Below are 27,582 nucleotides of genomic sequence, written 5' to 3'. Positions count from 1 at the left end.
GCACACAGCCAAGACAACGCAGGAGTGGCTTCGGGACAAGTCTCTGAATATCCTGGAGAGCCTGGACTTGAACCCAATCGAACATCTCTGGAGAGACCTGAAAATAGCTGTGCAGCGACACTCCCCATCCAACCTGACAGCGCTTGAGAGGATCTGCAGAGAAAAATGTGAGAAACTCCTCCAAATACAGGTATGCCAAGCTTGTAGCGTCATACCCAAGAAGACTAGAGGCTGTAATCGCTGCCAAAGGTGCTTCAACAAAGTACTGAGTAAAGTATCTGAATACTTATGTAAAAGGTATATTTTATAAAAACCTGTTTTTGCTTTGTCATTATGGGGTATTGTGTGTAGATTGATGAGGATTTGTTATGTTTTTATACATTTTAAAACAAGGCTGTAACGTATCAAAATGTGGAAAAGTCAAGGGGCCATTGTCCTGATATTTTTGGAGCTCAATGTATTAGCCTGCTCTGTTGATGATTTGGTTGTCATGGACGACTGATTGGGCTCATTGCTTCCAGTTGAAAAATAAATGCTGCTCTCATGGAATGAAATACTTTGAGCACTACCGAAAAGTGCTATTTTTAATTTGAAAAATGTATGCCGTAACCTGCATTTGCTATAGGACTATTGTTTAAGTTTTTGTTGGTGAAACTTTGATACCTCCATAATTTGCAGCTGTTTAAGTATATCAAAATTGCGCAAGTTTGAGCATGTGATGTCCGTTTTTTTTATCAGCAGGAATTAGATTGAGCAATGAAAGCCTCTCTCGTGTTCTTCTTAAATTTAACTTGTTGTTGACAGTATGAAGCACACTACCATGGAGATTAGAAGGGAGGAACTCCCTCAAACTTTTATTCCATAGACTGGGCTCCGCACTATGTAGCTGTTGCAAGAGCACATTTTGTCGCTGGCTGTCCACTGGATGCAAAAACAATGATTGATAGGCAGCTTAAACTACCACATTATGTAAGGCACAAATAGCTAAATGAGAGAGCAGCAGTGTGATTCACATCAATGCGCTATGTAGATAACAATAATATGTGATATCCACTAGGCTACACCACTGCTGTTGTCCTTACCTCCAAGCGTTTAGTGAAAAGGGATCATCTTCAGATGTAGACAGCATTCACACCATTGGAAGACATACACTATATGGCAAAAGTATTCAGAGACCCCATCAAATTAGTGGATTTGACTATTTCAGCCACATTCAGACAGCTGAACTCAACTGCATTACATGACGTTACATGACAGTACATTACAATATATTACATTACACTACATACCGAAATAATAACCACAACAGCCAGCTGGAACCCTATTTAACCACGTAAACATGCATGCCCTGGCCACTGAGGTACTGTAACTACTAGAGAATGGGCATTTCTCCAGAGCTCTTTTCGCTAGCATACATACAGAGCTAGCGAGGGCAGGCAGAGTAGAATCACTCTTGTTGATTCTATGGACAGAGGCCATTGAAGCCCTCTCAGGGGTAGTGATCACGGTCAGTCAGGTGGAATGGGGGCTCTGACCCCTCTGATTCTGATGAGGTGTATTTTGATTTTAACATTTTAACACCCCTCCCCGTAGAAGGAATTGGCTCAGATTACAGTAGCTCAGATTACAGCGCCAGACTGTATTAAAACAGATGGTTTTGGGACACTAAATCTGTGCGTGTGTGTATTTTTAAACAAAATACGTTCATAGCTGTTTATTTTGGTCCATATATTTGGGTGTATAAGTCCTCAACCATATGATAGGTCCAACAGTCAATTTCATGCTCTTCTAAAGGTTCGGGGTGGGGTTCAGACCCAGGGCCTCGAGCTTAATGATGAGCTTGGAAGGTACTCAGGTGTTGAATGCTGAGCTATAGTCAATGAACAGCATTCTGACATAGGTATTCCTCTTTGTCCAGATGGGACAGGGTAGTGTGCAGTGCGATTGCATCGTCTGTGACGATGCAAGTGGGTCTAGGGTGTCAGGTAAGGTAGAGGTGATGTGATCCTTAACTAGCTTCTCAAAGAACTTCATGATGACAGAAGTGAGTGCTACGGTGCGATAGTCATTTAGTTCAGTTACCTTTGCTTTCTTGGGTACAGGAACAATGGTGGACATCTTGAAGCATGTGTGACAGCAGAATGGGCGAAGAAGGTGTTTAGCTTGTCCGGAAGCAAGACGTCAGTGTTTTTTTTAACCTTTATTTAACTAGGCAAGTCAGTTAAGAACAAATTCTTATTTTCAATGACGGCCTAGGAACAGTGTGTGTTGTGAACTGCCTTGTTCAGGGGCAGAACGACATATTTGTACCTTGTCAGCTCAGGGATTCGAATTTGCAACCTTTCGGTTACTAGTCCAATGCTCTAACCACTAGGCTACGCTGCCGCCCCATGACGTGACTGGTTTTCCATTGTAGTCCGTGATTGTCTGTAGACCCTGCAACATACGTCTCGTGTCTGAGCCGTTGAATTGCGACTCCGCTTTGTCTCTATACTGACGTTTTGCCTGTTTGATTACCTTGCGGAGGGAATAACTACGCTGTATACATTCTGCCATATTTCCAGTTACTTTGCCATGGTTAAATGCAGTGGTTCGCGCTTTCAGTTTTGCGTGAATGCTGCCATTTATCCATGGTTTCTGGTTAGGGTAGGTTTTAATAGTCACAGTGGGTACATCATACACTTCCTGATAAACTCAGTCACAGTATCAGTATAGTCGTCAATGTTATTATCGGAGGCTACCCGGAACATATCCCAGTCTTCGAGATCAGAACAATCTTGAAGCCTGGATTCCGATTGGTCAGACCAGCGTTGAATAGTCCTTAGCACGGGTACTTCCTGTTTGAGTTTCTGCCTGTAGGAAGGGATGAGTACAATGTAGTCATGGTCAGATTTTCCGAAAGGAGGGCGGGGGAGGGCCTAATAGGCATCCCGGAAGTTGGAGTAGCAGTGGTCGAGTGTTTTAGCAGCGCGAGTACTACAGTCAATGTGTTGATAGAACTTCAGCAGCCTTTTCCTCTAATTTGCTTTGTTAAAATCCCCAGTTACAATAAATGCGGCCTCAGGATATGTGGTTTCCAGTTTGCATAAAGTCCAGTGAAGTTCTTTGAGGGCCGTCATGGTATATCGGCTTGAGGGGGAATATACACGGCTGTAACTATAACCGAAGAGAATTATCTTGGGAGATAATACAGTCGGCATTTGATTGTGAGGTATTCTATGTCGGGTGAACAAAAGGACTTGAGTTTCTGTATGTTATCACAATCACACCATGAGTAGTTAATCATGAAACATACACCCCAGCCCTTCTTCTTCCCAGAGAGATATTTATTCTTGTATAAATTCACGTGAGAGTGGATTCCCCTTAGCACAGTGTTTCCCAAAGGCGTACACATTTCAGTTTTTGCCCTAGCACTTACACAACTGATTCTCATCAAAGTCTTGATTATGAGTCTGCTACTTTGTTAGTGCTTGGGAAATATTTAACATGTGCACCCCTTGGGTCACCAGGACCAGGATTCAGAAACACTGCCTTAGCATTTTAGCACTTTCAACTCTGTTCCTTTTTTTTGTCCTTTCTCTTCGAAAAATCTTCATTGCTGCCTGGGAGGCAGAGTTACACTGACATTTACATTAATTAGGAACAGAGCTTTCCTCTCATGATGTTATAGCCTAGGAGATAGAATGTTATCTTCCAGGTTTCTTATGTCGTGTTTCCTCTGTGTTTTAACTGCTGTTTCCTCTGTGTTTTAACTGCTGTTTCCTCTGTGTTTTAACTGCTCTTTCCTCTGTGTTTTAACTGCTCTTTCCTCTGTGTTTTAACTGCTCTTTCCTCTGTGTTTTAACGGCGGTTTCCTCTTTGTTTTAACTGCTCTTTCCTGTGTTTTAACTGCTGTTTCCTCTGTGTTTTAACTGCTCTTTCCTCTGTGTTTTAACTGCTCTTTCCTCTGTGTTTTAACTGCTCTTTCCTCTGTGTTTTAACTGCTCTTTCCTCTGTGTTTTAACTGCTCTTTCCTCTGTGTTTTAACTGCTCTTTCCTCTGTGTTTTAACTGCTCTTTCCTCTGTGTTTTAACTGCTCTTTCCTCTGTGTTTTAACTGCTGTTTCCTCTGTGTTTTAACTGCTCTTTCCTCTGTGTTTTAACTGCTGTTTCCTCTGTGTTTTAACTGCTGTTTCCTCTGTGTTTTAACTGCTCTTTCCTCTGTGTTTTAACTGCTCTTTCCTCTGTGTTTTAACTGCTGTTTTACACAGGCTTTTCCTTTTGTTTTCTTCTTCTCCTCTTGACAGTTTGTGTGCTGTACACTCAAGGAATCTCCAACAGGGAATGGAGAGAGGTGAGTTGAGGTGAGGGGGGAGAGGGTCCAAGGCTCTGTGAGTATTGCCTCATTCATTTTAAATCAATACAAACCAGTGGCTGTTCCTCCTTCTCTCTTTCATTGTAGTTTAGTCGGACAGAGGTGATAGACAACACACTGAATCCAGACTTTGTCCGTAAATTCCTCCTGGACTACTTCTTTGAGGAGAGGCAGAATCTCCGCTTTGACCTGTGAGTATGCACATGGTATGCACATGTGTGTGTGTTTTGTTTAGAGAGGGTGAGTTAGTGAGGTGAGTTAGTGTGTGTGCATGAGCATGTGTGGTTGAGAGAGAGTGGTGCTGTGTGTGAGTCTGTAAGCACAAGTTGAGTTACGAATAAAATATTTATAAAGTGAGAGAAGGAAGATGTAAGTGTTCACCTTTTAAATAAATAAAAATTCATAAGAATTTTGATAACATTTCTTTATGAATTCCCCTTGTTAATAAGATGTTTTGTAACGTAATACGGTCATGGGGCAAAAGTTAAAAAGGTCGATATTGAAATACACATGATGTTCATCATTTTTTGGAATTCATAAATGAATGTCAGTTAAATTGTGGTCTTATCTCAGAGCACATCATATGGTTTAAAATGACACCATTGGTCCTTTAAATATGCTATAGCTGTGTATGCTATAGCTGTGTATGCTATAGCTGTGTATGCTAAAGCTTGGAAAAGAAACATGTGGGTGACAAGCTGCTTGTCTCCAACATTAGGACTGTTTCCCATAGGAAATGTAGTCTGTTTCATGTTTTGTTTCCTTGTCGCAATACAGCTGAGTGCCTGCCTTAGTGTTTAGTTGAAGAGAGTATGAGTAAGTGTGTGTTAAGTTTGAGAGACAGAGTGTGAGGGTGTGTGTGTGTATGTTTGGGTTAGGAAGGGAGAGTTAGTGAGATGGAGTGTGTGTTGGTAGCTTAGCAGACTCTATTGTCAGTGGGTGAGCATCAGGCTGTATGACAATCTACACTGATGGCCCTCTAATGGCTCTCAGCAAAGAGTGGTTGCCGAGGCGCTCTCACACACTCCCGACACGCATGCACGCACGCACACACACACATACACACACGTACACACTCACACATGCAGACACACACACACAGCTTCCCCCTACATACAGAAGCCGCCCGAGGGCATCCTCTCTGACAAATATATATGTGTACTTTTTCCCTTGTCATTATATGAATAATTTATGAAGATTTGTGAGTGACCGAGGCAAAGACGAATAGTACATTAGGTACACCTGTGCATTCTGCCATCGGCGGGCCCGGTTGCGTAACAATGTTCCCTAGTCTTATGGAATTACATTTGTACCAACATAGTACTGTATCATCTCTCTCAGCTGTGACATGGCACCTTGTCTGTAGAGACAATTATACACACCATCACACATGCACACACGTGCGGAGGCGCACGTACAGGCACACACACACACATGCGTGCACTCATGCACAGAAACAGGCACACATACACACACGCAAAGTGAAAACACCTGAGCAATGGATTAAGGAAGGGATATACTGTACTAGAATAAAATGGGTTTCTTTTTGAAAAGCAGGTGGATACATTTCAGCACACAAGTTGTTTTTATAGTTTTATGGAGAAGCTACGTTCTTTTCAACGTCTGATTGTTTATAACCATTGACACTGACGGCCAAGCCTTTTTGTAAAATGGTACTATGATTTTCCCCAATCAGTGGTACATTTACATTTTAGTCATTTAGCAGACACTCTCATCCAGAGCCACTTACATTTAGTTCAGATAGCTGGGTGGGACAAACACATATCACAGTCATACACTCTTAGAAAAAGGGTTCAAAAAGGGTTATTTGGGGAGGTATTGAATTCTACCAAGAACTGTTTTGATCTGAAGAACCCTTTTTGGAAAACAAAGGTTATTTGTAAGGCAAAGGGTTCAACCTAGAATCTGTAACATCATAAGAACGTTTTTGGAAGTACGGGTTCTTTGATGATTCTTTGGAAGACAAGAAGGTTTCTACGTACAACTAAATATCATGATTCCCAGCATGCTCTATTGCAGGGTGATTTTAAGAATTGTTTGTTATAATGTCTGTGTTTTTGCATGTACATTGATTGATTGATACATTTTATGCTACACAAAGAAATATAGCATACAATTTTCTAAACTAATCCAATCTGTTAGTAGTTGGACTTATTGCATCCGTTACTGAGATGGTTGTTCCAGTTTAGATGATTAAGGTAGTCTCAGTATTCAGTCTTCCCTACCCTGGCAGTCATTCTGAATGCAGATTGCAGGTGATAAAACATTCCACTTGTTGGATATCGTAACTCTGGCTGGATCCCAATAAGAATTAAACATCACTTGGCAAACCAGATTAGTGAAGGGAAAGGGGTTACCTAGTCAGTTGTATAGGGAAAGGGGGATACCTAGTCAGTTGTATAGGGAAAGGGGGATACCTAGTCAGTTGTATATGGAAAGGGGGATACCTAGTCAGTTGTACAACTGAATGCATTCAACTGAAATGTGTCTTCCACATTTAACCCAACCCCTTTGAATAAGAGAGGTGCAGAGAGCTGCCTTAATCGACATCCACGGCGCCCAGGGAACAGTGAGTTAACTGCCTTGCTCAGAGGAAGAACGACAGATTTTGACCTTGTCAGCTCGGGGATTTGATCCAGCAACCTTTCGGTTACTGGCCCAACGCTCCTAACCGCCAGTCTACCTGCCTCAAATGTGATTTGCAGGCCTGATGTGGCCCGTAAACCAGGAGTTTCCTAACATCACTGTGTTAGGGTATAAGATGCCCTCAAAAAAAGGCCTTATGATATATGTACAGTTCCTTGCAAAATTATTCACCCCCTTGGCATTTTTCCTATTTTGTTGCATTACAACCTGTAATATAAATAGATTTTTATTTGGATTTCATGTAATGGACATACAAAATAGTCCAAATTGGTTATTTTTTTTAATTTTTTTTTATTGTTTAAATTCTTTTTTTAAAGAAAAGTGGTGCATGCATATGTATTCACCCGTTTTGCTATGAAGCCCCTAAGTAAGATCTGGTGCAACCAATTACCTTCAGAAGTCACATAATTAGTTAAATAAAGTCCAACTGTGTGCAATCTAAGTATCACATGATTTGTCACATGATCTCAGTATATATACACTTGTTCTAGTCTGCAACACCACTAAGGGGCACCACCAAGCAAGCGACACCACGAAGATCAAGGAGTTCTCCAAACAGGTCAGGGACAAAGTTGTGGAGAAGTACAGATCAGGGTTGGGTTATAAAAATGCCACAGAGCACCATTAACATGCCACAGAGCACCATTAAATCCCATTATGAAAAATGGAAAGAATATGGCACCACAACAAACCTGCCAAGAGAGGGCCACCCACCAATACTCACAGACCAGGCAAGGAGGACATTAATCAGAGAGGCAACAAAGAGACCAAAGATAACCCTGAAGGAGCTGCAAAGCTCCACAGCGGAGATTGGAGTATCTGTCCATAGGACCACTTTAAGCCGTACACTCCACAGAGCTGGGCTTTATGGAAGAGTGGCCAGAAAAAAGCCATTGCTTAAAGAAAAAAATAAGCAAACATGTTTGGTGTTTGCCAAAAGGCATGTGGGAGACTCCCCAAACAAATGGAAGAAGGTACTCTGGTTAGATGAGACTAAAATTGAACTTTTTTGGCCATCAAGGAAAATGCTATGTCTGGCGCAAACCCAACACTGTCATCACCCCGAGAACACCATCCCCACAGTGACATATGTCGGTGGCAGCATCATGCTGTGGGGATGTCTTTCATCGGCAGGAACTGGGAAACTGGTCAGAATTGAAGAAATGATGGATGGCGCTAAATACAGGGAAATTCTTGAGGGAAACCTGTTTCAGTCTTCAAGAGATTTGAGACTGGGACGGAGGTTTACCTTCCAGCAGGACAATGACCCTAAGCATACTGATAAAGCAACACTCGAGTGGTTTAAGGGGAATGTCACGAGAATTTTCAATCCCAATGATAATAACTGACAATCAATAGCTCTGACCAATCCCCGAGATCTGTAAGACCATGGGTTTAATAATAATTAGTCAAAGACTCAGCTTATGCAAAAAGATAGTACAGTTTATTTAGAGAACGTTCTAAAGTCCATTATACAAAGACATCCATTTTATAGCTGCGCACATACTTCCACACAAACAGTAGGTGAGTTTTATCTCTATAGTTCTCCACACTGTGTATCACTACCCAGCCGACAGTTCCATTCCCCCGAGATTAGGGAAACCTTGAGAAGTACTCCCTGTCCTCATAATTTTTCTCAGAGTTCCTGCCAGGTTGGTTCAAACAGTTGAATTGTTCTTCGGTATTTTCTTAGGCACACACACATTTCTCTATCTCCCAGTCCAACCTAATTGGACTTATGTTTAATACTTTAATTATTCCTTATACATGCTACATAAACTTTACTCCCTAATGGTTACGTTTCAGGGTAGAATTATTTAATCCTTATCTTTAAACATATCAATTGTTTTATCAGGGAAACATTTAAATGTCTTAGAATGGCCTAGTCAAAGCCCAGACCTCAATCCAATTGAGAATCTGTGGTATGACTTAAAGATTGCTGTACACCAGCGGAACCCATCCAACTTGAAGGAGCTGGAGCAGTTTGCTTTGAAGAATGGGCAACAATCCCAGTTGCTTGATGTGCCAAGCTTATAGAGACATACCCCAAGAGACTTGCAGCTGTAATTGCTGCAAAAGGTGGCTCTACAAAGTATTGACTTGGGGGGGTGAATAGTTATGCACACTCAAGTTTTCTGTTTTTTTGTCTTATTTCTTGTTTGTTTCACAATCAAAAAATATTTAGCATCATCAAAGTGGTAGGCATGTTGTGTAAATTAAATGATCCAAACCCTCAAAAAATCTATTTTAATTCCAGGTTATAAGGCAACAAAATAGGAAAAATGCCAAGAGGGGTGAACACTTTCGCAAGTCACTGTAATTGTCATTAATAATTGATTTTGAAAGGCTGGTGGAACCGTTCATAAAGGGTTCTAGGAAGAACCTTTAGAGGATGAACCTTTAGAGGATGAAATGGTTCTTGGTATAATCCTTCATAGAGGGTTTTAAGAATAACCCTTCATAGAGAGTTCTAGATAGAACAATTCACAGGGGGTGTCACTGCCGTCAAAGGGAGGAGACCAAGGAGCAGCGTGGGATCCGTACATTACTCTTTATTTCAAAGAACGAACACTAAACAAACGAACAAAATAACAAACGAACCGTGAAGCTATACAAAAATGAGTACTGACAGGCAACTACACATAGACAACTACCCACAAATACAGGTGGGGAAAAAGAGCTACCTAAGTATGGTTCTCAATCAGAGACAATGATAGACAGCTGCCTCTGATTGAGAACCACACCCGGCCAAACACACAGAAATACAAATCATAGAAAAAGGAACATAGAATGCTCACCCAAATCACACCCTGACCAAACCAAAATAGAGACATAAACAGCTCTCTACGGTCAGGGCGTGACAGGGGGTTCTATGAAGATCCCTACATAAAGAGTTGTAGATAGAACCCTCCACTTAGGGTTCTACCTACCACCAAAAAGGGTTCTACCTAAAACTCTCTATGAAGGTTACAAACTGAAGAACCCTACATGGTTCAACTTACCACCTTTTCTTCTCTAAGAGTGTTGTAAGAACATTTCTCCTCAAAGTAGCTGTCAGCAAAGTCAGAGCTAGTAATGGGGGGAAAAAGTCAAGTGTGAGTGTTAGTTCACGAAAGGTAATTCTAATAAAAAAAGATATATATTCTTTACTCGTTTTTTTTATTAGATTTTTTAAAATTATGTGTGGTTTCTTTTTCTCTCCAGGTATGACCTTGACTCGAAAAGCGACAACCTGTCTAAACATGTGAGTTGCCTTTTTCCTCTCCTGTTTAGTTTGTTCAGTAATGCTCTCATAGGACAAATACAGATAGTCTCTAGAACTCCTTCCAGTCCCAAATCATATCACAGACACGATGCCAGGTGATGCTAAGACCAAACTGCTAGTCTCTAGCTAGGCTACCGCTGTAGTTCTATGGTGGCCGTGACTTTATCAAGAGCTCCTCTCTCCATCCGTCCACACATCCAGCAGAGTAGCCCCAGCTCCCCTCGAAGCCCCCAGGCTAACACTGAAAGCACTGAGCACACAGAGTCACTCTCAGTATGATGACTGAGGACGCTTGGATGCGCCCTGTCGCCACTGCAGATGTGGGGGATTGGAGATATGGCACGCAGCATTAGCTTGGCTTCCATTGTCTATCCACGTTTCCACGTTCTCTCCATACTAGCTGCCTGCCCGCCCCACCCACGGCGCTAAAAATAAATGCAAACTGAAAACGTGTAAAAGTACAATATCTCTCTTGGCAGCATCCACCGATGCGAAGACGGGGACGGTAGGGAGACCCATCACAGCAGATGTTTTTCTCTGGCCATATTGTTTCCATACCCCGAGCTGATTGGACTGGGGAACGCTGACGAAGTATCACGGATAGAGAACAATAATGCACAATTTACTAGTCTTTATGTTGTTTTCTAATACGTCATGTAACTCCCTGACCATACATTTCAGATCAGATTTCCTATTGGTTGAACCATTTTGTCATCTGATGGTTTTTAGGGCTTTGGTAGCCTAGCAAAGACTTGGCCTATTCTCCAGAGGTTTGCTGGTCTGTTGTGTTCAGTACAAACCTGCCCCTCTCTGCCTCTAGTGGAAAGCTTACCCCACCGCTAGCCCATCCTGCATATCATATTAGTGACACCACAGACCCCCAGGAGTTCTAAAATCTGCACTGAAGGAGGAATGGCTTTTTTCCTCTCTCTCTCTCTCTCTCTCTCTCTCTCGCTCTCTCGCTCTCTCGCTCTTTCTCTCTCGCTCTTTCTCTCTCGCTCTTTCTCTCTCTCTCGCTCTCCGAAGAAGAAGATAGTTTTTGTCATTTTTAGCAAGAGGCCCTGACTGCACGGTGGGACGGGGAGGGGAGGAGCGATCATCACCGACCGACAGAATAGATCCTAGGAGCAGCTTTCTGCCCGCTGGACCAAACACAGCTCATCTGTCAAGTGCATTTATTATACACAAAGCAGAGCAGAGCCAGCCAGGCCCAGTAGCACTGCATGTTACAAGTCCTCACTCCTCAGTCTCATACACACAGCTACTTTCATTTAATGGCCCCAACCCAAAGGCCCTGTGCAAACAACACCATGCACACAAAACACTACTACCATCTATACTTGTGTTGCCAAGCAACCATGGCATAATTGGCAGAGAGTGCCAGAAAGTCCAATGTGCTGTGTATTAGTGTCAAATGGTCAAAGCCATGTAGAGTTACTTTTAGGCACCATGGCCCAGTTGGTTAGGGCATGGTTGAGGCGCTTACAGGACCAAGTTTTAGGGTTGATTCTCCCTGTATGCTACCTGTATGTTACCTGTATGTGTTACCTGTATGTTACCTATATGTTACCAGTATGTTACAATACCTGTATGTGTTACATGTATGTTGCCTATATGTTACGTGTATATGTTACCTTCATCTGTACAAACAATAGTACGCAAGTATAAACACCATTGGACCACGCAGCCGTCATACCGCTCAGGAAGGAGACGCTACGGAAGGAGACATGTCTCCTAGAGATGAATGTTCTTTGGTGCGAAAAGTGCAAATCAATCCCAGAACAACAGAAAAGGACCTTGTGAAGATGCTGGAGGAAACAGGTACAGAAGTATCTATATCCACAGTAAAACAATATCGACATAACCTGAAAGGCCGCTCAGCAAGGAAGAAGCCACTGCTCCAAAACCGCCATAAAAAAGCCAGACTACGGTTTGCAACTGCACATGGGGACAAAGATCATACTTTTGGGAGAAATGTCCTCTGGTCTGATGAAACAAAAATTGAACTGTTTGGCCATAATCACCATTGTTATGTTTGGAGGAAAAAGGGGGTGGCTTGCAAGCCCAAGAACACCATCCAAACCGTGAAGCACGGGGGTGGCAGCATCATGTTGTGGGGGTGCTTTGCTGCAGGAGGGACTGGTGCACTTCACAAAATAGATGGAATCATAAGGTAGGAGAATCATGTGGATATATTGAAGCAACATCTCAAGACATCAGTCAGGAAGTTAAAGCTTGGTCGCAAATGGGTCTTCCAAATGAACAATGACCCCAAGCATACTTCCAAAGTGTTGTGGGCAGAACTGAAAAAGCGTGTGCGAGCAAGGAGGCCTACAAACCTGACTCAGTTACACCAGCTCTGTCAGGAGGAATGGCCCAAAAGAATGGCCCAACTTATTGTGGGAAGCTTGTGGAAGGCTACCCGAAACATTTTACCCAAGTTAAACAATTTAAAGGCAATGCTACCAAATACTAATTGAGTGTATATAAACGTCTGACCCACTGGGAATGTGATGAAAGAAATAAAAGCTGAAATAAATCATTCTCTGTACTATTATTCTGACATTTCACATTCTTAAAATAAAGTGGTGATCCTAACTGACCTAAGACGGGGAATTTTTACTAGGATTAATTGTCAGGAATTGTGAAAACTGAGTTGAAATGTATTTGGCTAAGGTGTATGTAAACTTCTGACTTCAACTGTATATGTTACCTGTATGTTACCTGTATGTGTTATCTATATGTTACCTGTATGTGTTATCTATATGTTACCTATATGTGTTACCTATATGTTAAAATACCTGTATGTGTTATCTGTATGTTACCTGTATGTGTTACCTATATGTTACCTATATGTTACTTGTATGTTACAATACCTGTATGTGTTATCTATATGTTACCTGTATGTGTTACCTATATGTTAAAATACCTGTATGTGTTACCTATATGTTATCTATATGTTACCTATATGTGTTACCTATATGTTAAAATACCTGTATGTGTTACCTATATGTTACCTGTATGTGTTACCTATATGTGTTACCTGTATGTTACAATACCTGTATGTGTTATCTATATGTTACCTGTATGTGTTACCTATATGTTACCTGTATGTTACAATACCTGTATGTGTTACCTATATGTGTTACCTGTATGTTACAATACCTGTATGTGTTATCTATATGTTACTTGTATGTGTTACCTATATGTTACCTATATGTTAAAATACCTATATATGTTACCTGTATGTGTTACCTGTATGTTACAATACCTGTATGTGTTACCTCTATTTATCATTATGTTCATCATGCCTTGTAGTCTGATCTCAAGGTCCTCATCATGTATGGATGTCATTATTCATCATATATAGTATGTATGGGAAGCTTGACAAAAACATTGGTCCAAACATGAATATCCCGCTGTTGTCATGGTAGTGGCTAAGCCAGGCTCTTGAGTGTTTAGGGGTTAGATGGAGGAAAAGACGGATTGAAAAGCATAGCTATAATCAGCGTCACTTTTCCATATAATCGCCCTGGTCTGCTTGCTTGGCTTTGGTGCTCTCACATTCATGCTGAACATCCTACAGAAAATACTGTACAGCAAATTACAGTTTTTCCCCATCCATCTTTTGAGGCATGTCTCTCTCTCTCTCTCTCTCTCTCTCACTCTGTGTGTAGGACTTCCTGGGCCAGGCGTTCTGTACCCTGGGGGAGGTGGTGGGCTCCATGGGAAGCCGCATGGAGAAACCTCTCATGTAAGTAATGTACCGTTCTCTCTCACACACACACACAAACACACACATCACTGTTCCCTATCGTCGCTATTTCAGTCCTATTTTGTCCTCATTATTTTAAAAGCCAGACCCAAGAGGCAACATAAAGTAGATGGTTTAAAGGGCTGTATTTTTTTTGCAATTTTGCATAGTTGGTATTCCATTTATGTATATTCTACGGTGGGGCCAATCTCTGTCAATTTAGGGAAAATATTGAAATTCAGTGCATTAATCCTCCTACATTACCACCTTCAGAACTCTTGGCTGTTGGCTAAGCAAGGTTACCGCAAATTATTGTTGAGCAATACAAGAATCTTGTTCATGCCTATTTAATGAAACTCAGTTCATGTTTGTATTGAGCACAAAACCAGGCATCCCCACTGAGTTTAGAACATAAGAAATCAGTTAGCGGATGACAACTACACTTTATCATGCAGAAACTTTTTTTAATCCACTGTATGAGATTCCAGCAGTGTTGTTACTACCAGCTGCTGCTTTCACACAACAGGATTAGGGGGGGGGGGGGGGGTGTACCTAGCCATGTTCTCCATGTGTGAACCGTGAGTGGGGTGTGTGTGTGTGGGAGATTATGTATGTATGAAAATGTGTTGTTGCAACTGAATGGGTCAGCAGAAGAATGACACACAAGATGATGATGATGTAGGAATGAGCTGCTGTCATCGAGTTACATAATGATCACAGGATGCACTTTTTCTGTGTGTGTGTGCGTGTGAGTGTGTGTGTGTACGTATGTGTTTGAGTGCAGTCAGCCCACTGTATCTAAAAGAGGCCCCTTTATTTACATGGAAATGGCTGAGTCAAAAGTGTGGTCACTAGATTGGATAGATAATATAGTAGTAGATATAAGATAGTACAGGGAGGCCTGCTCGCCTCCCTACCTCTGAGGAAGTACAGTTCCCGCTCAGCCCAGTCAAAACTGTTCGCTGCTCTGGCACCCCAATGGTGGAACAAACTCCCTCACGACGCCAGGTCAGCGGAGTCAATCACCACCTTCCGGAGACACCTGAAACCCCACCTCTTTAAGGAATACCTAGGATAGGATAAAGTAATCCTTCTAACCCCCCCCCCCCTCTAAAAGAGTTAGATGCACTATTGTAAAGTGGTTGTTCCACTGGATATCATAAGGTGAATGCACCAATTTGTAAGTCGCTCTGGATAAGAGCGTCCGCTAAATGACTTAAATGTAAATGTACATATAAAGGCCATACGTACTAAACACTGTTGCCTTTAGACAGATGATATCAGGAGTTGCATGAAAGACAGACGTCTTTCATGAACTTATTCTACCGTTACACATGACCGGGATACCTCTTTTACACTATCCTGCGATACCCACCAGAACCGTACTGTGATGGTCCAGATTTTCTTTTCACTTTGTCGGTTCTAGTGCCGACAAAACCGTTTTAATGGTAGATAGGTGAGACAGAAGAGTATAGATCAGGTCATGGTGCTGGTATCAAAGTCCGATGGTCATGTCGTCCCTTTTCTAGACTATAGATAATATTATTTTTTATGTTGTATTGTCACATGCACCAGATATGTACTGAAATGTGTTGTTTTATAGGGTAAGCCATAGCAATACAGCACCCTGGAGCAAATGTGTGTTAATCCCTTCCATCTATTTCATATTCTCCCTCTGTCTTCCTCCTCTCTCTCTCTCTCTCTCTCTCTCTCTCTCTCTCTCTTTCGTTCACTATCCCTCTCTCTCTTGTTCTTTCTCTCTCACACTATCTCTCTCTTGTTCGCTCTCGCTCCCTTTCTCTCTCATTCACTATCTCTCTCGTGCTCTCGCTACCAATCTCGCTCTCTCTCTCGTTCTCTCTCTCTCTTTCTCTCTCGTTCACTATCTCGCTCTCTCTCTTGTTCTCTTTCTCTCTCCTTCACTTTCTCTCTCTCTCTTGTTATCTTGCGCGCTTTTGCTCTCTCTCTCTCTTGTTCTCTTGCTCTCTCTCTCTCTCTCCCTCTCGTTCTGTTTCGTGTCTCTCTATCACGCTCAGTCTCTCGTTCACTATTTCCCTGACTTTCTCTCCTCCTCTCTCACACTGTCTCTCTCCATCTCCCTTTCTCTTGCTCTGTTGTTGCCAAGGTTTTGTGCTCACTGCTCACCCAGTCAGTTCATTTCAAAAAGTGCCTCTCACTCCCTGTGCCTCTGAGAGCCCCTCAAGTCTCAGACACCAGACGGATTTCAAAGACTCACTTAAATTTTACATTGATTTTCCTCCATGCATGTTATTGCATAATCCCCGCAACATTACCTAGCTCTCCTTAGCCAAATTAAAAACAACATTGCTCTCTCTCTCTCCAGTCTGAACCAAGCCTTTGGCTTCTAACAGTCATTTAATTTGTCTGTTTTCTGACTTGGTGAAGTTTGTTCTGTATGTTGGCATTCTGTACAAAACCCTAAGCCTAGGCCTCATGGAAGCTATTGACGATTCACGCATGACATGGATGTGGACGGACGCCATGAATAAATAATAAAATGTACAGTAATGTAGACAGAATAATGATTCCAGTCCATTTTTTGTGTGTTGTAACAGTGGGATTCCAGGGAAGAAGTGTGGAACTATCATAGTGAGAGCAGAGGAACTGAGCAATTGCAGGGTGAGTTATTTTTGTGTGTTTAAAAAAAACACACTTGCAGTATGAAGCTGTTGTTTAGCCCCTTGAATGAACAGGCATCATCAAAATGGACAACTTTAGCCTTTTAAACAGTGGATGTTTAGTCATACATATCTACATACTCCAACAAACAAACACACGCACACACTCACGTACGCAAACACACATGCACAATCATTATTTTAAGTGTAAGCACAGAAATCACACGTTGCCTGTTTCCCAACGAGTAGCTCCCTATGTACTGCAGCGACCTTAAACCCAACACCTACAGTTCCTTTGGAAAGTATTCAGGCCCCTTGACTTTTTCCACTACATTTTCCATAATGACAAAGTGAAAACAGAACGTACATTATTTACATAAGTATTCAGACCCTTTGCTATAAGACTGGAAATTGAGCTCAGGTGCATCCTGTTTCCATTGATCATCATTGAGATGTTTCTACAACTTGATTGGAGGCCACCTGTGGTAAATTCAATTGATTGGACATGATTTGGAAAGGCACACACCTGTCTATAGAAGGTCCCACACTTGACAGTTGTGGTAGAAATTCTATAGGAAGAGAGATTGCAGATTCTTTCAAACAACACTTTATTATATGGTTGGCAAAAATGGAGAATCAACCATCCACTCAACACCGCATAGTTGAAAGCTCAATAAATGGTGTCAGTTCTAGGCTTTTATAGAGAAGCACATCCGTTTTGTATACATGGCAGTCAGCAGATAGTGTGTAAAAGGCAATTAGTTGTCTGTGCAGATTTAAGATAGCACGAGGTTGATAGCCCGATGGCTCAACCGCCTAGCTGCAATCACAACAGCAAACACTATAATATCCATGTGACTTTCTGTAGACAGTAAATCCACGGGATGTTGTTTGGGTGCTGCGGTCACACCCAGATGGACCTTAGCTATACGCCCAAACTTGTCTGATACGCCCAAACTTGTCTGATACGCCCAATCTTGTCTGATACGCCCAATCTTGTCTGATACGCCCAATCTTGTCTGATACGCCCAATCTTGTCTGATACGCCCAATCTTGTCTGATACGCCCAATCTTGTCTGATACGCCCAAACTTGTCTGATACGCCCAAACTTGTCTGATACGCCCAAACTTGTCTGATACGCCCAATCTTGTCTGATACGCCCAATCTTGTCTGATACGCCCAATCTTGTCTGATACGCCCAATCTTGTCTGATACGCCCAATCTTGTCTGATACGCCCAAACTTGTCTGATACGCCCAATCTTGTCTGATACGCCCAATCTTGTCTGATACGCCCAATCTTGTCTGATACGCCCAATCTTGTCTGATACGCCCAATCTTGTCTGATACGCCCAAACTTGTCTGATATGCCCAATCTTGTCTGATATGCCCAATCTTGTCTGATATGCCCAATCTTGTCTGATACGCCCAATCTTGTCTGATACGCCCAATCTTGTCTGATACGCCCAATCTTGTCTGATACGCCCAATCTTGTCTGATACGCCCAATCTTGTCTGATACGCCCAATCTTGTCTGATACGCCCAATCTTGTCTGATACGCCCAATCTTGTCTGATATGCCCAATCTTGTCTGATATGCCCAATCTTGCCTGATACAAAGGCAAGTTTGTATCAGGTTAGAAAAGACACAAGCATATAACGAGATATTTCTTTAAACAGTAAAACACAGGATAGCATGACTAATGATGTCATTTTCCACAACATTCCCTCCCTTTTGAGACTAAGTCTCAACCTAATAGAAAATGACACAAGTATTTTCATTAAACAAGCATTAACATGAGGAAAAAGATGGAAAAGGAAAGACTTTCTTACACATAGTATATTACAATTGTAAATGACCTCCGTTGTCGTTGAGTTTCAATCCTTCACATAGTGCAATTCATTCTCAGAAGGGAGAAAGGAACATATGAATTTAACATCAATACATACTTTATCACCACACAAAAGGCAATTGCTTCGTTGAGACTGTCCATATTGCCACAGGGTCAAAGGCAATACTACCAAATACTAATTGAGTGTATATAAACGTCTGACCCACTGGGAATGTGATGAAAGAAATAAAAGCTGAAATAAATCATTCTCTGTACTATTATTCTGACATTTCACATTCTTAAAATAAAGTGGTGATCCTAACTGACCTAAGACGGGGAATTTTTACTAGGATTAATTGTCAGGAATTGTGAAAACTGAGTTGAAATGTATTTGGCTAAAGTGTATGTAAACTTCTGACTTCAACTGTATATGTTACCTGTATGTTACCTGTATGTGTTATCTATATGTTACCTGTATGTTACAATACCTGTATGTGTTATCTATGTGTTAAAATACCTGTATGTGTTATCTATATGTTACCTATATGTGTTACCTATATGTTAAAATACCTATATGTGTTATCTATATGTTACCTGTATGTGTTACCTATATGTTACCTGTATGTTACAATACCTGTATGTGTTACCTCTATTTATCATTATGTTCATCATGCCTTGTAGTCTGATCTCAAGGTCCTCATCATGTATGGATGTCATTATTCATGATGACTAAGTCTCTTTTGAGACTAAGTCTCAACCTAATAGAAAATGACACAAGTATTTTCATTAAACAAGCATTAACACGAGGAAAAAGATGGAAAAGGAAAGACTTTCTTACACATAGTATATTACAATTGTAAATGACCTCCGTTGTCGTTGAGTTTCAATCCTTCACATAGTGCAATTCATTCTCAGAAGGGAGAAAGGAACATATGAATTTAACATCAATACATACTTTATCACCACACAAAAGGCAATTGCTTCGTTGAGACTGTCCATATTGCCACAGGGTCACCATGACGGTAGGCCCTTAACTCTACCGTGGGAGCATTATTCACATAACCCCCGCCGTGAGCATGGCCTATGGACATGTTGCACCATTAACTAAAGGTTTTTACCTTGGTGTTATGGATTATCATCATCTTCATCAGACATGTAATCAGACATAGGAAATAAATCAGGTAAATAGGGTTCTGAGGCGTCTCCTTCAGGGGTCAGTAATGGCATGGCAAGAATAGCCTCAACGGCTTTGCTGCACAATTTCTTAACACAAGTTTTAATAATATAAAAAATAACTAAGCCATAAATCAACCAATGAAATATTGTAGCTCCAATAACACCAAATAATGACTGAACCCATCCAAACGGATTCCAATCGTTGTCTGGTTGGTGTTCTTTTGCGAAATCACTGCTACGCTTTTCAGATGTTCCACTACAATAGTAAAGTTACCCTCACCCTGGGGTATGAATGTACAGCAATGGTCATCTATCATTTGACACACTCTTATGCAAACATGTACTTAGCCTCTGGCTACAAATATATTTTGCACAATTAATCATTCTATCTAACCCATAACACATTAGTCACTACTGCTAGTCCACTTACACAGTTATAAACATACTAAAACATGCTCAAGTCAATTGTACTGTATCATCCAGAAATTCATATGTATTGATGTGCTTTAACATTGGAATTCTGATAACTTCTTTAAAACAACATCCCTACTATCAATGTTATTCAACCCAAATTTAGAATGACAGTCTTCAATGCTCCACATTGAGTTTATCACTCAAATTCAAGACCCTCAACTTAGCACACACCAACACAGGGAGAATGCATATTTACAAACAGGGAACCATATATAGACATTTTGTACTACTTATTACCAGTATTAACTTTTGTCATTATGGCCCCTGTTTATCCCTGTCTTACACTGTCGTGAGTGGCATGTTAATGACAGATCGGTATCTCTATGCAGTCTAAATTACTATACATTTTTGCAGTGTGCAGACCTCCACAATCAACCTGAACCCCCCAAACAAACTATTACGGGCAAGGTTGACCCCCCCCCCACCCCCCCCCCCCCCCCCCCTCCTGGCACTCATCCTTCTGGTGTGTCTTCATGTTCTTCTTCAGATAGTGTTTCAGTTTGTCCTTCAAATGGCACATGTTCAAAGTGGATGGCCCTTTATAATGCCTCTCACCTGAGCCGCCATTTTCCTTTACAGTCTCCCAACAGCATGAAAGAAGTTGACAGGGTCTCTCTCCATGCTCACTCCACGTGGACTCATGTCACACTCCTGAGAGAAAAAGCATGAGAGAAAAGGCAGTTGATAGCTTCGACTGAATGCTGTGTACAGGTTGCTTATACTCCCTTATCATACTGACAACCTCCCCGCAGAGTTATCCCTTAGGGAGGAATCCCAACCTCCCTGCAGAGTTATCCCTTAGGGAGGAATCCCAACCTCCCTGCAGAGTTATCCCTTAGGGAGGAATCCCAACCTCCCTGCAGAGTTATCCCTTAGGGAGGAATCCCAACTTCCCCGCAGAGTTATCCCTTAGGGAGGAATCCCAACCTCCCTGCAGAGTTATCCCTTAGGGAGGAATCCCAACCTCCCTGCAGAGTTATCCCTTAGGGAGGAATCCCAACCTCCCCGCAGAGTTATCCCTTAGGGAGGAATCCCAACCTCCCCGCAGAGTTATCCCTTAGGGAGGAATCCCAACCTCCCCGCAGAGTTATCCCTTAGGGAGGAATCCCAACCTCCCTGCAGAGTTATCCCTTAGGGAGGAATCCCAACTTCCCCGCAGAGTTATCCCTTAGGGAGGAATCCCAACTTCCCCGCAGAGTTATCCCTTAGGGAGGAATCCCAACCTCCCTGCAGAGTTATCCCTTAGGGAGGAATCCCAACCTCCCCGCAGAGTTATCCCTTAGGGAGGAATCCCAACTTCCCCGCAGAGTTATCCCTTAGGGAGGAATCCCAACTTCCCCGCAGAGTTATCCCTTAGGGAGGAATCCCAACCTCCCTGCAGAGTTATCCCTTAGGGAGGAATCCCAACCTCCCTGCAGAGTTATCCCTTAGGGAGGAATCCCAACTTCCCCGCAGAGTTATCCCTTAGGGAGGAATCCCAACCTCCCTGCAGAGTTATCCCTTAGGGAGGAATCCCAACTTCCCCGCAGAGTTATCCCTTAGGGAGGAATCCCAACCTCCCTGCAGAGTTATCCCTTAGGGAGGAATCCCAACCTCCCCGCAGAGTTATCCCTTAGGGAGGAATCCCAACCTCCCTGCAGAGTTATCCCTTAGGGAGGAATCCCAACCTCCCCGCAGAGTTATCCCTTAGGGAGGAATCCCAACCTCCCCGCAGAGTTATCCCTTAGGGAGGAATCCCAACCTCCCCGCAGAGTTATCCCTTAGGGAGGAATCCCAACCTCCCTGCAGAGTTATCCCTTAGGGAGGAATCCCAACCTCCCTGCAGAGTTATCCCTTAGGGAGGAATCCCAACCTCCCTGCAGAGTTATCCCTTAGGGAGGAATCCCAACCTCCCTGCAGAGTTATCCCTTAGGGAGGAATCCCAACCTCCCCGCAGAGTTATCCCTTAGGGAGGAATCCCAACTTCCCCGCAGAGTTATCCCTTAGGGAGGAATCCCAACTTCCCCGCAGAGTTATCCCTTAGGGAGGAATCCCAACCTCCCCGCAGAGTTATCCCTTAGGGAGGAATCCCAACTTCCCCGCAGAGTTATCCCTTAGGGAGGAATCCCAACCTCCCTGCAGAGTTATCCCTTAGGGAGGAATCCCAACCTCCCTGCAGAGTTATCCCTTAGGGAGGAATCCCAACCTCCCTGCAGAGTTATCCCTTAGGGAGGAATCCCAACCTCCCCGCAGAGTTATCCCTTAGGGAGGAATCCCAACCTCCCTGCAGAGTTATCCCTTAGGGAGGAATCCCAACCTCCCTGCAGAGTTATCCCTTAGGGAGGAATCCCAACCTCCCCGCAGAGTTATCCCTTAGGGAGGAATCCCAACCTCCCCGCAGAGTTATCCCTTAGGGAGGAATCCCAACCTCCCTGCAGAGTTATCCCTTAGGGAGGAATCCCAACCTCCCCGCAGAGTTATCCCTTAGGGAGGAATCCCAACCTCCCTGCAGAGTTATCCCTTAGGGAGGAATCCCAACCTCCCCGCAGAGTTATCCCTTAGGGAGGAATCCCAACCTCCCCGCAGAGTTATCCCTTAGGGAGGAATCCCAACCTCCCCGCAGAGTTATCCCTTAGGGAGGAATCCCAACCTCCCTGCAGAGTTATCCCTTAGGGAGGAATCCCAACCGTATAGCAGACCCAACCTGGTGAGATTTGTATCAAAACAAGACAAAAACAAACAATCAACACAACAACAGCAATACACTTCTTCACATTAAACTAGAGGTGGGAAAAAGGTTTCCTTCTTTCATAGGCAGACGTGAAGAAACACATTTGCATATTTACCAAAAGCCCCAAGGGACTAGTAACTAAAAACAACAACACTGCCTGTTAAATAAAAAAATAACAAATTAGAATAACAAATCAAATTAGAATTACAACTCTTGATAACTCATAAGGTAATGGCAAAATAGACTATAGACAGGTGTCCCTCATTCAGGGCAGCACTCTCTCTTATTCTCGTGTTCTGAATCACACATAGGACTATTGCTAAATTATAAACTTCTTCCTAATCATTAGTGTTTAGATATTACATTTAAATCTCACCCAATGTCTTCAGTCTTTCTAGTGAGGGTGATCAGGCCTTACCAGGAAGTCTGCTACTCTTTGTTTATTATCTATGCATAGTCACTTTAACTCTACCTAAATGTGCCTCCACACATTGACTCTGTACTGGTACCCCCTGTATATAGCCTCGCTATTGTTATTTTACTGTTGCTGTTTAATTATTTGTTACTTAAATGTTTTATTTTACATTTTTTACTTATCTATTTTTTACTTGACACATATTTTTCTTAAAACTTCTTAAAGCATTGTTGGTTAAGGGCTTGTAGGTAAGTATTTCACTAAGGTCTACACCTGCGGTCTCACCCAAACGGACCTTAGCTATACGCCCAGTCTTATGACTAAGTCCCAGAAACGCAAGTTTGTATCAAGTTAGAAAAAAACTCTAGCATATAACAAGAGATAATTCTTTAAACAGTAAAACACGGGATAACATGACTAATTATGTAATTTTCCACGACACTGCATGTCAGAGCAAAAACCAAGCCATGAGGTCGAAGAGCTCCGAGACAGGATTGTGTTGAGGCACAGATCTGGGGAAGCGTACCAAAACCTTTCTGCAGCATTGAAGATCCCAAAACACAGTGGCCTCCATCATTCTTAAATGGAAGAAGTTTGGATGGTCACTCTGACAGAGCTCTAGAGTTCCTCAGTGGAGATGAGAAATAGTTGGGAAGAGATTTTCGATGTACCCATTCCATGGCACATGGTTTATGAATTGACACGCAAAACAATGCCGGATTCAAAACTTCACATTTTTCAATTTCAATTACTATACAAAATTCTTCCAACCAATATAACGTTATATATATGGGGGATACAGTCTTCCCAGCTCTGCATATTTTGCTGCGAGGAGGCAGAGTCATTAGATCATTTATTTTGGTACTGTCCATATGTAGCTCATCTTTGGTCACAGGTCCAGGAATGGCTGAAGAATTGCAACATTTACCTAGAACTAACGCTGCAGATAGCAATACTGGGTTATTTGAAAAGCCATAGTCAATCAATCAATAATATAATAATGATTTTATCAAAAAAATTATCTTTAATTTACAATCTGTAGAAGCTATGAGAATAGAAAGGTTCAGTACTTTTGTGAAGCATCACAGCACAGTTGAAAAATATATGGCAATTAGAAATCCAAAATGGATGGTGTTAAGAGATAGATGGGAGGGGTTGAATGGAGCTGAAGGGTGGGACTAATAACAAGATAACCAATGTAAAACATACAGGGTCTGTAAAATGTATATAGGTTCAGATATTTCGTGAAATAGCACAGTTACAAATAGAAATCAAACTGGATGGACATCAGAAATAGAGGAAGGACTAAAAACAAACAAAATATAACTATTGTAAAATAGATTGTGTCTGTAAAATGTGTATAATATGTATAAACAGAAGGTAGAAGCCTAAATGTTATTGTTAATTAGTTTACTCCAATTGGGGGAGGGGTGGTAGGGTTTGCGGGGAATAATAAAGGTATATTCTAAAAAGAAACATATGTATGTCTATATAGGTATGTGCATGTATGTATTTATGTATGTATATGTATGAATGTTTATGTGTTCATATGTTATATGTATGGGTATGTATGTGTATGTATATGGGTATATATATTTACTAAAAAAAGATATGGGGGATTGGAAATGATGCAGGCAATTACATTGATGGAAGCAACAATCTTTCTGCAATATTAAGCTTATAAAAAAAAAGATTGAACTCTTTGGCCTGAATACCAAGCGTCACATCTAGAGGAAACCTGGCACCATCCCTACAGTGATGCATGGTGGTTGGGGAGACTAGTTAGGATCGAGGGAAAGATGAGCAGAGCAAAGTACAGAGATCCTTGATAAAAACCTGCTCCAGAGCGCTCAGGACTTCAGACTGGGGTGGAGGTTCACTTTCCAACAGGACAACAACCTTTCCAACAGGACACAGCTAAGACAACGCAGGAGTGGCTTCGGGTCAAGTCTCTGACTATTCTCGAGTGGGCTAGCCAGAGCCCGGACTTGAACCCAATCGAACATCTCTGGAGAGACCTGAAAATAGCTGTGCAGCAACGCTCACCATCCAGCCTGACAGATCTTGAGAGAATCTGCAGAGAAGAATGGGAGAAACTCCCCAAATACAGGTGTGCCAAGCTTGTAGCGTCATACCCAAGAAGACTCGATGATGTTGTCATTGCCAAAGGTTCTTCTTCAAAGTACTGAGTAAAGGGTCTGAATACTTATGTAAATGTGATATTTCAGATTTTTATTTGTAATAAATTAGCAAAATGTCTAAACCTGTTTTTGCTTTGTCATTATGGGGTATTGTGTGTAGATTGATGAGGAACTTAAATAATTTAATACATTTTTGAATTAAGGATGTAAGGTAACAAAATGTGGAAAAAGTCAAGGGGTCTGAATACTTTCTAAAGGCACTGTACATCGACCTCGTCATTAAGAAGTTCGGATCTCTTGAAATAAGGGCTAAGGTGTTAGGGTGACAGTCACTGGACCCAGATTCGAGTCCCGGTCAGGGCTAACCCCTGAATTCCCTACAATACTGAGGCCCCCAGTCAATCAAAACTGGTTCCTGACTGTGGTGTTGACTGTCTGGCTGTTCCATTCATCTGTAACCTGGTCTCTCTAGGAGTCAGTGATGCTGCAGTTCTGTGGGAACAAGTTGGACAAGAAAGACTTCTTTGGGAAGTCTGATCCTTTTCTGGTCTTCTACCGCAGTAATGAGGACGGATCGTAAGTTGTCAATTGTTGATCCAGTTTTCCATTTTGTACAAAACATCTTACAAAATCGAATCAAAAATGGATTAATTTGCATCCACTAACGTTTGTAAAGTGTAATTCAAAATATGTTAGTTTTTTTACTCTAAGTCGTACAAAACACACCCAGATACTGTACTATATTTGGTGTTTGCCCATACACAGTGGGAAAAAGGCCTGTAGACAATGAACAAATACTGTACACTCTCCAAATAGCAATATTATATGGTCACATGTATGGTAAATAATAACGTCCATGTCCTATACATCCCAGCTGAGACAGACACAGAGCGTATAGGTGGTGAGGGATGAGTGGACGTGAAAGAGAGGATGAGAGGAGATAAAGAGAATGAAAGGAGAGGAAAAGAAAAGGAACAGGTCGTTGAGACTGAGTTGAGCACACGTTGTATGAGATGTTCTTGTCCAGCAGATGTTTTTATGAAAGCGGACTCCCTTTGTTTTGCGCTTAACGCATACGGCTTTTGTGCAGCTGGGTATTAACTGAAGCAGTTTAAATGGCCAGCTCCAGGGCAGCAGTATGCTGCCTGTCTCCTGCCTGCCCGTCCTGACCACCTGGTCACTGCGTGCTGTTTAAGAGCAGTTGTTGTTGTTGTTGTTTTGTTTAGATTTTTAAAGACAAAAAAAAATGACAAACTTAATACTAATTAAGAAAACAAATGTAAACAGACATAGCAAAGTTTGAGTTGGAAAACTGAGTCTATGATGTCTCGAAAGGGTTCCAATGCTGTAACTAGTGTGTGTGTGTGTGTGTGTGTGTGTGTGTGTGTGTGTGTGTGTGTGTGTGTGTGTGTGTGTGTGTGTGTGTGTGTGTGTGTGTGTGTGTGTGTGTGTGTTTCTAGGTTTACTATCTGCCATAAGACTGAGGTTGTAAAGAACACTCTGGACCCAGTGTGGCAGGCCTTCAAGATCCCTGTCAAGGCCCTGTGCAACGGAGATTATGATAGGTAACTGATACCAGAGATACAGGTAACTGATACCAGAGATGCAGGTAACTGATACCAGAGATGCAGGTAACTGATACCAGAGATACAGGTACTGTAAATGACAGATGCATAGATTCAGCACTTTGAAATAAAATGGAGAATGGCGGAGATTTGTTCTAGATGGAATGACTTCCTCCCTTCTACTCTACATTAACATGTATACACTCCAGTTATAAAATATTTATATAAATCAAATGTATTACTATAATAAATGCAATCCACTTTATAGGAATGACCAGAGCTAGCTAGGCCTCTTGGGTGTGATGTCTGCCTATATCACTAAGCAACAGAAACAAACCACAACCCACAAATAACTAGGTATCAGTATTCCTCTGTACTTTATAGTTGACCACAGACCATTTCTAGAACCACATTAGGATTCAGGTACAAAGCAGTGGCTGCTGCTACAATCATTATATTTTGCGACCCGTGACTCCTGCAATCTTTCGCATATTGAATCCCAATAGCAGACATAACTTCCTGAGAGCAGTCCTCTTAGAGCCGGACCATCTTCTTACACAGATGAGCGCTTCACTTTTAAACAGAGATTCTCA

The 27,582-nt window shown here is 42.0% G+C and overlaps 1 protein-coding gene across 1 annotated transcript in view; it reads left to right on the top strand.

Annotated features, from left to right (window-relative positions):
• The window catches only part of LOC120065891 (copine-8-like), an 87,201-nt gene that overhangs the window by 32,827 nt on the left and 26,792 nt on the right, over positions 1 to 27,582 (top strand). The window contains exons 3-9 of the mRNA XM_039016935.1: positions 4,286 to 4,332; positions 4,441 to 4,544; positions 10,225 to 10,264; positions 13,963 to 14,039; positions 16,616 to 16,679; positions 25,897 to 26,000; positions 26,885 to 26,989. Coding sequence (XP_038872863.1) covers positions 4,286 to 4,332; positions 4,441 to 4,544; positions 10,225 to 10,264; positions 13,963 to 14,039; positions 16,616 to 16,679; positions 25,897 to 26,000; positions 26,885 to 26,989 — 541 coding nt within the window. The remainder of the gene's footprint in view (positions 1 to 4,285; positions 4,333 to 4,440; positions 4,545 to 10,224; positions 10,265 to 13,962; positions 14,040 to 16,615; positions 16,680 to 25,896; positions 26,001 to 26,884; positions 26,990 to 27,582) is intronic.

Source organism: Salvelinus namaycush, chromosome 21 (genome assembly GCF_016432855.1).
Source record: "Salvelinus namaycush isolate Seneca chromosome 21, SaNama_1.0, whole genome shotgun sequence".
In the NCBI taxonomy this organism is placed as follows: Eukaryota; Metazoa; Chordata; class Actinopteri; order Salmoniformes; family Salmonidae; genus Salvelinus; species Salvelinus namaycush.
Note: the sequence above shows the minus strand (reverse complement) of the source record. Positions and strands in the feature narration are given on the sequence as shown.